The sequence below is a fragment of the Carcharhinus amblyrhynchos genome, unplaced genomic scaffold (assembly GCF_965287045.1).
Source record: "Carcharhinus amblyrhynchos unplaced genomic scaffold, sCarAmb.v2.hapA chromosome_111, whole genome shotgun sequence".
Classification (NCBI taxonomy): Eukaryota; Metazoa; Chordata; class Chondrichthyes; order Carcharhiniformes; family Carcharhinidae; genus Carcharhinus; species Carcharhinus amblyrhynchos.
Genome location: NW_027649851.1, coordinates 539,702 through 551,910, shown reverse-complemented (window position 1 = coordinate 551,910; position 12,209 = coordinate 539,702). Strand labels below are relative to the sequence as shown.

Genomic DNA, 12,209 nt, shown 5'->3' with positions numbered 1-12,209 from the left:
AAAGTAGGGAGGTCTTGCTGCAGCTGTATAGGGCATTGGTGAGGCCGCAGCTGGAGTACTGTGTGCAGTTTTGGGCGCCGCACCTGCGCAAGGATATTTTGGCCTTGGAGGGAGTGCAGAGGAGGTTTACTAGGCTGATACCGGAGTTGAGGGGGTTGAGCTATGAGGAGAGGCTGAATAAACTAGGCTTGTACTCGTTAGAGTTTAGAAGAATGAGGGGAGATCTCATTGAGACGTATAAGATGATGAATGGGATGGATAGGATAGAGGTGGAGAGACTCTTCCCGCTCAAAAAAGACAGTAGGACTAGGGGGCACAGCCTCAAGATAAAGGGGGGGCGGTTTAGAACGGAGTTGAGGAGGAACTTCTTCACTCAAAGGGTGGTGAATCTCTGGAATTCTCTGCCCATTGAGGTGGTGGAGGCTGCCTCGCTAAATATTTTTAAGACGCGGGTTGATGGGTTTTTGATAAGCGAGGGGATTAAGGGTTATGGAGAGAGGGCGGGAAAGTGGAACTGAGCCACGACAGATCAGCCATGATCTTATTGAATGGCGGGGCAGGCTCGAAGGGCCAGATGGCCTACTCCTGCTCCTATTTCTTATGTTCTTATGTTCTTATCTACAAAATATATCATCCCTGGGGTTGTGCACTGGAATCTCACTGATGTCAGTCCATTGCTTTGTTACTATCTAAGTCACTGTCTCGCAGCAATGAGGAGTGCCGTCCTCAATTGTTGGGAGAAGTGTAGCAGGATTCAAGGAAGAACAGCGCTGGAAAGTCAAACCCGATTAGATAGGAACTCAACTTCATACTTATTTGAACTGGCCGATGTCAGGTGCTGGGTAGCACATTTAGACAGCAATATTTCCACCACATGGGACATGCAATACAGTTCGGTTATTCAAGGTAACAGTTTGTGCTTGTTGGACTGCGTAATATGTGTTGCAGCCAGTATATGTAGACACCCTGGTAAACGTAGGGCTACTGGATCTAATTGAGTGCTAAAATAAGCAACAGGCCATTGATTGTCCCCATGCTTTTGAGTCAAGACAATTGGGCGAAGCCGACATGATGAATGTAGAGTTTAAAAGGCTTGGTACAATCAGGGAGGCCTAATGTTGGTGCTTAGATGAGGGACTGTTTGAGAGATGTGAAGGCATCCTCCACACCCTGTGTCTATTGTAATGTTTCAGGTTTAGAGGGTAAGGAGATGTCCATCTTATTGAAACATATAAGATGATTAGAGGTTTAGATAGGGTGGATAGTGATAGCCTTTTTCCTCGGATGGAGAAAGCTAGCACGAGGGGGCATGGCTTTAAATTAAGCGGGGGTAGTTATAGGACGGATGTCAGGGGTAGGTTCTTTACCCAGAGGGTGGTGAGGGATTGGAATGCCCTGCCTACTGCAGTTGTAAATGCGCCGAGTTTGGGGGCGTTTAAGAGATCCGTGGATAGGTTTATGGATGGAAAGGGATTGGTTTAGGTTAGAGGGTCATTGTTTTTGAACTGGTCGGCGCAACATCGTGGGCCGAAGGGCCTGTTCTGCGCTGTAATGTTCTATGTTCTATGAGGGGACGCACTAACTCTGCATAGTTAACAATCCATTGTCGGCACTATCCGGATATTCCCAGAAATTGTTTCATTTCCCTTTTTGTCACTGGTAAAGGAGTCTGGTATTTAACCTTCACTCGATCAAATGTTAGCTGACAGGTATCACAAAAGAGTTCATGGCCCAAATAGTGAATTGGTTCAGATAGCAGTTGGAGCTTAGCTCGGGACATCTTACGGCCCTTTTTGGCCAGCACTTGTAGCAATACCAGTGAATCCATCTCACTAGGTGTTTACTGGGTGAGGCAATTAAATCTCCTTTATGGCCTTGTGATTCCAACAGTTGGGTGCTTTAAGGACTGTATCTAACATTGCTTGGTATCAAAGGAGCATCTGTAACTGTGCATCAAAGTTTATTTGCTTAATTTCTAAAATGTACAGAAAATATATATTTATATGTGTGGACTAATTAAAGGTATTACATGTACCTTTAAAACTACAATGTATTTAAAACACCCAATTACAATTACTAACAAATTTACTCCCCATTGAGAAAGTTAATTCTACATCTAAATTGATTGAACAAAACCCGAGCAGAGGCAGCCAATCTTACAGAAGCCCCTTTCTTTTTTATCCTTCTACATCCTCTGCTCCCACCCTCTTACTGTGTGATATCTGTTGGGCAGTGCCATGTTGCCTCTTGGGTATGCAGGGAGTAGGACACTGCCAATGTGGGAGGGCAGTGGGATTGAGGTGGGCTGGGGGTGGGAGAGGGCAGATGTGAGGGGGTTGGGGCTGGGCTCGGACATGTCGGGGGGCCAGTGATCGGACCACAGGGGGGTATTGCTTGACCGGCTATGCAGGATCGGGGGGCTGGCCAGCAATCAGGAGGCTGGCAGACAGGTCACTGTGCATGGGCCGATCTCAGCGCTGACAGATTGGTGAATGCTCTGTGGTCCGCTCAGTGATATGCTGCCGGCCTCTCCAGTGGGAATAGGGCCCACCCACTGAATTTCAGTGTGATTCACGCTGGTTCACTCACTGTACACAGAATGTGGGAAATCCATTTTGAAAATCCTGCTGAAAAACGAGTGTGATTTACTCCAGTTTTCACACAAATTTGACATTAACATCAGGATTTTATGATCTCGTTCAGGTGAGATTGTAAAATCCCGCCTGAGGCCAACAGACATTTCTGTTTTGTGAGCCGCGCCCACCTGGAATCAAGGTGGTAAAATATCGGCCTTAGGATTTTTTTTGAGACAACCCCTCTCCCTCCTGGCTCACTCCTCATTTTTCAATCAGACACTTTACAGCCTTTTGGACTTGACAATTCCAGACCATAATCCCAACTCTCCCCTTCTCTTTGTTAGTATTTTTTTTCAGTCAACAACATACCTGATCTCAGCACATTGTGTGTTTCTTGCCAGATTACCATTTTGTTTGGGTCTGTAAGGCTGACTCTCCTGACTTTCACATCCTATCCACTTGCTCTACAGTGAGAGGAGCACACTGTCTGACTAATCCCACTATATTCCACCGCTCACAACACATATTGAAATGGTTTCTCCAGCTCGCTAAATGGCCAAATATGTGCTTTACCATTTAATATCAGAACGAACACTCAATGTCCAGAATGAGTGGCACAGTGGTTAACACGGCTGCCTCACAGCGCCAGAGATCCGGGTTTAATTTTGGCCTCAGGTCACTGTGTGAACATTGCACGTTCTCCCTGTGTCTGCATGGGTTTCCTCTAGATGCTTTGGTTTCCTCCCAGACTTCAAAGATGTACAGGTTAGGTGATTTGGCCATGCTAAATTGCCCCTTTGTGACCAAAGATGTGGATTGACCATGGTCAATGCGTGAGGATAGGTGCAGGGTGTGGACCTGAGTAAGATGCTCTTTCAGAGAGTTGGTGCAGACTTGATGGGCTGAATGGCCTCCTTCAGCACTGTTGGGATTCTATAAAGTTTTTTCAGTACACAACTTATCAAATAGAAAGGCAAAGTTTAACTGGCCCATCTGTTTCTATAATTGGTGGGTGGACCGATTGGTCAGTTGGTCTTTATGTTTTAGCTGCACCCTCAGGCTGAAATGTCAGAGCTGAAATAAAATTTAAAATGGTGTCTGGGGACTAAGGTTTGTATTTAATGTGCTGCCTGATATTCTTTGCAGCATTTTCCATTAGTGTGCATTACATGTCAGTTTGCAGTTCCATGAGCCTGCTTTGCTGTACTGCCCATTGAGAGAGGCCATCAGAAGGGCCAGCTGGCACCTCCCTTTTCTCAGCTGCCCCTTTCTGCTCACTGTCCCTGGCAGTGCTAAGCCTTCCCAATGCATCTTTCACTTTGGCTGTTCATTAATTGAGCGATCGTCGTGAGCTCGTGCTCTGGGGCCATTCGCAGCTGGATGCCCATCGAGTGTGCACACCCAACGGACTAACAATTCAGGCCTTGGTCAATTCAGGATGAGTGGAAATACCTCTCCGAACCCTAATCTGAACTCTGAGTTCCAGTAGTTCACAACCTACCGCATCCTATCCACCTTCTGTACACAGTGGTATTGACTACTCATAGGAGCTACATGTTGAACTGATTTCCCCAGGTGGTTATAGGACCAAATATGTAATTTAGCTATTAGTCTCAGAATGACCACTCAATACGAAGATTTCTTCAATAAATAACAGAATTATAAGTTCATTATAAACCAGATTTATCAAGTAGAAAGACAAAGCTTATTAATATACAGTAAATATGGAAGTATAATAATTACTCTTACTGAATACGCAAACTCATACACACCAAAAAGCATTATGAAATAGAGGAATTCTGTAGAAGGTGAAAAGTCAATGGTTGAAGGGAAAAGGGAAGATGATGTTGTCCTTGAACAGATGCCCGGGTTATACGGTTATTCTCTCAGCCCTGGTCTGTGTAACTATTGGTGTCTTTTACACTACTTTTCAGGCAGTCTTCACAGAAAACTTGCAGTTAGTCAATCGCACGACACTGAGCAGCTTCCATTCACTTTTAGCTTTTAGCTGCTTCTGGAGCTTTGGGGCAGAATTCTCCCATGGCCTCACTGGCAGATTCAATGGTGACGGGGGGAGGGCGGGGTGGAATTTGGTGGGAGGCCTAAAATAGTTTTCCTGCCACTGTGAATTTCCTGTGGGATCTTCCGTTGGTGCCTGCCACAGTGGATCGGGAATCCCACTGGAGGCTGGTGTGAAACTGATTTACATCAGATGATGCCCCAAATCTTCCCTCGCTTCCCATTCTCCAGGACACCAGCAGGAACACCGGCCCAGAACCGCCTGGAACAACATGTTCTTCACAAGTCAGAACTCACCAACACAATTAAAGGAGTTGCCTCTGGAGTTTGGGTTGGAGTCTGCCAGCAATGTTGGACCCCAGATCACGATTACAGCTGCTAGGGGGCTTAGTGACTACAGGTGGACTTTCCAGATTCACTGCCATTGAAGAGGTCCATCTTCCAGGGTCTTCCTAGAGATCCATCTTCTTTCTTCAATGCTGGCTCAGAGATGTTGAGCAACTTTCCAATGTGGCACCCAGATATGATGGTGGGTCTCATGCCATCATACACCCCTGCCACAGAATTTTGCCTTACCGCCATTGGTCTATAAATGAAGTTGGGATGGAAGATATGGCAGTTTCCTGTCACCTCCACAAAGGGAAATCTTTCCCTTTCCCACTCCCCACTCCGTGGGGCTTCGTCCCAGATGGGAGAATTCTGCCTGTTGGATTCTTTATCCAAACAGTTGATTCTTCTTGTTTTCTCTCAAAGAAAAAAATGGTCAGTTTTTAAACAGTTTTCCTGACATTTTCTTTTCAAAGTCGTAAACCAGCATGAGATATCTTTGTAAAGAGTCTGACAGGATCAAGGGGTTTCCACTTCACTAAAACTGCTGAACTGCCTTTTCTTGTAAAGTGCTGTTTTTCCAGGAACAGCAGCAACCAGCATCCTTTCAGTAACCCCTTCTGAAACAGTGGGTGTCCTGGCAGTAACTCCTTCTGAAACAGTGGGTGTCCTTGCAGTAACTCCTTCTGAAACAGTGGGTGTCCTTGTAGTAACTCCTTCTGAAACAGTGGGTGTCCTTGTAGTAACTCCTTCTGAAACAGTGGGTGTCCTTGTAGTAACTCCTTCTGAAACAGTGGGTGTCCTTGCAGTAACCCCTTCTGAAACAGTGGGTGTCCTTGAAGTAACCCCTTCTGAAACAGTGGGTGTCCTTGCAGTAACTCCTTCTGAAACAGTGGGTGTCCTTGTAGTAACTCCTTCTGAAACAGTGGGTGTCCTTGCAGTAACTCCTTCTGAAACAGTGGGTGTCCTCGCAGTAACTCCTTCTGAAACAGTGGGTGTCCTCGCAGTAACTCCTTCTGAAACAGTGGGTGTCCTCGCAGTAACTCCTTCTGAAACAGTGGGTGTCCTTGTAGTAACTCCTTCTGAAACAGTGGGTGTCCTCGCAGTAACTCCTTCTGAAACAGTGGGTGTCCTTGCAGTATCCCCTTCTGAAACAGTGGGTGTCCTTGCAGTAACCCCTTCTGAAACAGTGGGTGTCCTTGCAGTAACTCCTTCTGAAACAGTGGGTGTCCTTGCAGTAACCCCTTCTGAAACAGTGGGCGTCCTTGAAGTAACCTCTTCTGAAACAGTGGGTGTCCTCGCAGTAACTCCTTCTGAAACAGTGGGTGTCCTTGCAGTAACTCCTTCTGAAACAGTGGGTGTCCTTGCAGTAACTCCTTCTGAAACAGTGGGTGTCCTTGCAGTAACTCCTTCTGAAACAGTGGGTGTCCTTGTAGTAACTCCTTCTGAAACAGTGGGTGTCCTTGCAGTAACTCCTTCTGAAACAGTGGGTGTCCTTGTAGTAACTCCTTCTGAAACAGTGGGTGTCCTTGCAGCAACTCCGTCTGAAACAGTGGGTGTCCTTGTAGTAACTCCTTCTGAAACAGTGGGTGTCCTTGCAGTAACTCCTTCTGAAACAGTGGGTGTCCTTCTAGTGTTGGCTTGGGTACCTCACAATGCTGGGAATATCTCCTGGTACTCCCCCCAATGGTTGCTGCCCCTGCTGCATTCCCTGGCTCTGCTATTGCATTTCCACAGCTTCGGGAGATGTGGCATCTGGTTTGGGGTCAGCTGAATCCTTGCCTCCAGCAGACCTTGATGTGCCAGAGGCCTCAGACATTTCCTCTTCCATCTAATGTACATCAGTGGCTGTGTCATGCGCACCAGAGAGTGACCCTGAAGCCTCACCACTAATTTGTCCCACTGAGGTGATAGTATCTGTGCTGTTGGATGGTGCAGCCAATGTCTGTGGCAACCAACAGGTGCTGGCCTCAAAGCTTTCCTCAGGCTTCCCTCCGAGGTTTCCTCCGAGCTGTCATGGGGCATCTCGGTGAGGATAGCAGGAGGCAGTGATGACAGACGGGCCGAGTGCATCGGTGTCATTTCCTGCAACATAGGGCACCAGGTTTAAGTGTGAGAGAGACAAGTATTTGGGCAGCTTGCTACTTAGCTGAATTATTGCTGGATGCTCAGTTCTCTGTCACAGGTCGACCTGGCTGCCCCTCATGGTCCTGTGCTCTCCTCTGCCAGATCCATGGTGCTCTCCTCAAAAGGCATGGATTCTGAGCTCAGGGACTGCACCCCCTGTCTTCTCCCACTCCCGGTGGTTATGGACCATCTTCTCCTGTGGGCATGGAAGGGGGCACTGAAAGCCTGATAGCTGGAAGGGCAGCGAGTGTCTAGGTCTGTGTCAGGGCTGGGACTATGCCTCAGCCAAGAGGGGGCTATGACAGGGATGCCAGAGGGGTTGGAGACAGGTGCTTGGGGGTCAGGTGCTGAAAAGCCACGGGGTGTCAAGGGTGGATGAAGTGCCACATATGGGACTGATGCAAGGACAAAATCTGTACTGGCACTGGTGGCCTGTCCTACGTGCCAGTGCAAGGGCACTGACTGCCTTCGCCTTTCAAGCTGTACCAATCCCTGGTTCATCACTTGTCTGGGGGAAGAAGTGTCCCTCCTCCCCTCCAAAGCATCTAGCAGATGGCCCAGCTCTCAGTGAACCTTGGTGTAGTTCTCCAAGATGTGTGATTGCCTCTATGTCCATCATTGGAACTTATGTGAAGCTCTCTCTTGTTAAGGAGCTCAGCTGCAGGCAGTTTGGGTGAGTTACTTGACTGAAAGTACATTCTGAAGAGAATCACTGCAGGCTGTTTCATTGTAATGGATGGGCAGCTGGTGTGGAGGAGGAGAGGGAGGGCAAGACAACTCTGCAGGGTTGCTGATGGGAGGTGGATGGGAAAATGGTGGAATCTGCAGAGGTGGTGATCCGGAAAGGGTGAGGGGGTGGTCCAGTTTCCATGGAGTGGTTGTGGGGTGAGATCCCCGCAGGTGTGTGGGGGTCTCAATGTCCATGTGGTGGATGACGCGAGGGCAGCAGGAGGTCTCCCAGTAGACTGGGAAATTGGGGTGCCTGCGCAATGGCACCTCTGGAACTCAGGATCCAGCTTCTCCAGTGAGATCAGACTCCCCCTTCTCCCACCCCAGTTGGTGAGAATCACATTCTTTGCACTAAGTGTTGTAAGATTGTGACTCGCAGCTCGTCAAAAAAAAAACAGCGCCATTCTCTCCTGTTTTCTCACTCATGCGACACTTCAAATCTTTTTAGTAAGATTGTGCCCACAATCTACAATATTTAAGTTAAACCTCCCCAAATCTAAACTTTCCTTGAGTTTAAAAAGTCTCTAATCCTACAATGAGAAAATGAAGAGAGAGAGGCTAAAGTGGGCAGCAGGATAGAAAGAAGATACCAGATTGAGAGGAATAACAGAGAGAACTAGGACCATAGAGAAATAGGATCAAAAAGAGATAGGATGGATGTAGAGGGATATGACGGATAAAGTGATATGATTACCTGCCTGAAACACTGAAGAGAAATTCTGACAGATTGTAACACAATCCACCAGGATTTTCCAGCATGTGAAACAATGGGACTGGAATCTGTCAGGTTCTGTCAGGGTGTGTGATCTTCTTCTTTCTGTGTTTTGCCCAGGTGACCATTAATATCTGGATGGTAAAACTCAATCCCTGTGGTTTGGACTGGAAAATCCATGTACAATTACCTCTGGATCTTCCTTCTTGAACTGCAATTTTCCACAACAGCTCGTGTCCTTTACACTTGTCCGGTTTCACTCTCTCTGTCCCCACACTAATCAATATAACTGCATCCTGAACAGATTTCACTCTGATATTTTTATATTTGTTGTTCAAATACAATGGAAGTTAATGGTTGAGTTTATTGAGGTAAAGCTGATCTAACGTGGTGGAAATGAGAGTGCACAGTGCTGGTCTCTGAGCCTGTGTGTGTTTGTGTTCAGGCTGAGGGGCAATAATCTGACTGAAGAAGGAGTCAAACTGCTGTCAGCTGCACTGAGGAGACCAGATTGTAAAATACAGACACTGGAGTAAGTAATACACTGTGTACATTATCTGAATGTGTATTTGTGATAAGAAATACTTGTGTGAGTTGTTTATATATAATCTTACTGTTCCAGTGTTAACATACTCCCCAATTCACTGTGTTTCACTCCCACAGCTTGTGTTCCAATGGTTTGTCTCATACAGATGCTCAGCAACTTGCAATGGGTCTCACCAGCAATTCATCACTGACACAGCTTTATCTGAGTAAGAATAAACTGGGAGACGCTGGAGTGAAATACCTGTGTGAGGCACTGAACAGCTGGCACTGTAAAATACAGACTCTGGAGTAAGTTCACAGACTTATAACAGCATGGAATGAGGCCATTTGGCCCATCATGTTCATACTATCTCTCTGAATGAACATTTTACCTGGTGCTATTCTCTTGGTTTCTCTGTGGAACTTTGCACATTGTTTCTTTTCAAATAATCATCTAATTCCCTCTTCAATGTCTTGATTAAACCTTTCTCCACCAATCTCTCAGGCAGGGCATTCCAGATCTGAACCACTCGCTGTGTGAAAAGGTTCATTTTCTTATCGCTTTTGCTTCTTTAACCAATTATCTTAAACCTGTGCCCTTCAATTCTTGATCTGTCTTTATCTTAGTTTAAAGGAACATTAAGTTAATCTGCCTTTGTCCTCCTGTGTGTGGAAAAACTTTCTAATACAGTAACTATTAACACTGTTTGTTTTCTTCACCAGGCTCTGTGAGAATCTGATTCGAGGTTATATCATTGATCAACTCAGTTCTGTTCTCAAAAACAACCAATCATTGACAAACTTAAATCTGAACAACAACAAACTGGGAGACATGGGATTTAAACTGTTAACTAACACTCTGAGTCAGCAAAACTGTCCAATCCAAACATTGGAGTAAGTAAATGTGTGTGTGGCTGTATGTACTTGTGTATGCATGGGTGTCTACGCCTATACGTATGTCTGCCTGCGGGTGTGTGCACGTGTACACGTGTGGCCATGGCTGTGTTTGCGGTTGTATACAAGCTCTGAGCATGAAGTGCATTTCATTTTGACACCAATTTACTGCCATTCCACACTTTCCCTGCCACTATCTCTACCTACTCTTGTGTATATAACTTGCTCTTCTGTTAATATATATGTTATTTCTGATCCATGCAGACTGGAGGGTAATGAGATCTCAGTTATCTACACAGAGGAACTGACCAGGATTCCCTTTATAAACACATCACTGACAATGGTGAACCTGTCCAACAATCTGCTCACAGACCAGTCCATCTGTGCTCTTCAGAACCTGATCCAGAGGCACACTTATCTCCGTGAGATCAGGTGAGTATATCCATGTTCAAGAAAGTATTCCTTCCACCCACTTCACTGAGCAACTGAGAGAAAGAATGTAGTGAATCACCTTACACACACAGCAAGATCCCACAAAGACCAGGGAGGTAAATTTTGTGCTAATCTTTTTCCGCTGATATTGGTTAAGAGTTTTGAACAGGACACTGGGAGAACTCGCTATTCCTCTTGCAACAGAGCTATGGGACCTTTAACATTATCTGAAACAGGATGATCACCTATTTACTCATCCTCCATCCAACCAATAGCACCTCTGACAGTTCAGCATCCCCTCAGTCCTGTACAGAGTCTCAACCTAGATTCTTTGTTCAGCTCCTGTTGTGCGGCTCCAGATAAGAACGTGAACAGGAACCTTCAGCAATAAAAACACTTCAACATCTTTCTGAGAAATGTTAATTAAACGTGACCACTCATTCCCCATATTTTCTAACCCTTCCCTCATTCTCTCCAGAGACTCACTTTGAATCCATTTATAATCTTTTCACTTCAATGATCCTCCCTCCCTCACTGCATTACTTCCCTGTGGATCTGAATAAACATTTAGACTCTATATTAGACAGACGCAAATACAATCCACTTGATTGCTGCACCTATTCCTGTTTAGTCTGGTGTCCAGGTTTTTGGGGTAAGTTCTTCCTTTCTGCAGTCTAGAGATCAGGAGTCCAGACTGGATCATGGTGTATCCTCAGACCCTGATTTACTGCTCATTAATAAAACAAAGAACACTCCTGTGTTGTATGAATATCGTTGATGATTAACCTGTGATGGATATTAATCACTGTGTTTCAGGTTGCAGAGAAACAAGTTCAGTCCACACGGATCCAACTATCTTCAGTCACTGAATAATCACAGACCAGGACTCTGTGTGGGAGTGTACACAACAATGTTCAGTAAAGGATTTGTGAAAGTAACCTGATGGCAGACTGCCAAAGACAGTGAGGATGGATGTTACAGTTTGCAGAGGGACATAGATAAGTTGCAGAGCTGGGCCGAGAGGTGGCAAATGGAGTTTAATATGGAAAAATGTGAGGTGATTCACTTTGGAAAGAGTAATAGGATTACAGAATATAGAGCTAATGGAAGGACTCTTAGTAGTGTCAACGAGCAGAAAGATCTCGGTGTACATGTGCATAGACCCCTGAAAGTTGGCACCCAGGTTGATAAGGTTGTTAAGAAGGCGTACGGTGTGTTAGCTTTTATTGGTAGAGGGATTGAATTTGGGAGCCGTGGGGTCATGTTGCAGCTGTACAAAACTCTGGTGCAGCTGCACTTGGAGTATTGCGTACAGTTCTGGTCGCCGCATTATAAGAAAGATGTGGAAGCATTGGAAAGGGTGCAGAGCAGGTTTATCAGGATGTTGCCTGGTATGGTGGGAAGGTCTTATGAGGAAAGGCTGAGGGACTTGAGGTTATTTTTGTTAGAGAGAAGAAGGTTACGAGGTGACCTAATTGGGGCATACAAGATGATCAGAGGGTTAGATAGGGTGGACAGTGAGAGCCTTTTCCCTCGGATGGTGATGGCTAACATGAGGGGACATAGCTTTAAATTAAGGGGTGGTAATTATAGGACGGATGTCAGAGGTAGGTTCTTTACTCAGAGGGTAGTAAGGGCGTGGAATGCCCTGCCTGTAGCAGTTGTGGGCTCGCCAACTTTAAGGGCGTTCAAATGGTCAGTAGATAGGCATATGGATAACATTGGAATAGCTTAGGGTAGAGGGTCATTAGATTGGTTCCACTGGTCGGCGCAACATTGAGGGCTGAAGGGCCTGTACTGCGCTGTAATGTTCTACGTTCTATGACATTCATAACTTGTGACAGGGAAGTGATCTATGTGAATATGAA

At 45.9% G+C, this 12,209-nt stretch overlaps 1 protein-coding gene across 1 annotated transcript in view; it reads left to right on the top strand.

Moving 5' to 3' along the window:
* Positions 1 to 11,801, top strand: part of LOC145338622 (NACHT, LRR and PYD domains-containing protein 3-like) — a 31,630-nt gene extending 19,829 nt beyond the window's left edge. Inside the window, exons 6-10 of the mRNA XM_080182998.1 lie at positions 8,936 to 9,022; positions 9,154 to 9,324; positions 9,739 to 9,909; positions 10,174 to 10,341; positions 11,158 to 11,801. Coding sequence (XP_080039124.1) covers positions 8,936 to 9,022; positions 9,154 to 9,324; positions 9,739 to 9,909; positions 10,174 to 10,341; positions 11,158 to 11,284 — 724 coding nt within the window. The 3' untranslated portion in view covers positions 11,285 to 11,801. The remainder of the gene's footprint in view (positions 1 to 8,935; positions 9,023 to 9,153; positions 9,325 to 9,738; positions 9,910 to 10,173; positions 10,342 to 11,157) is intronic.
* The last annotated feature ends 408 nt before the right edge of the window (positions 11,802 to 12,209 follow it).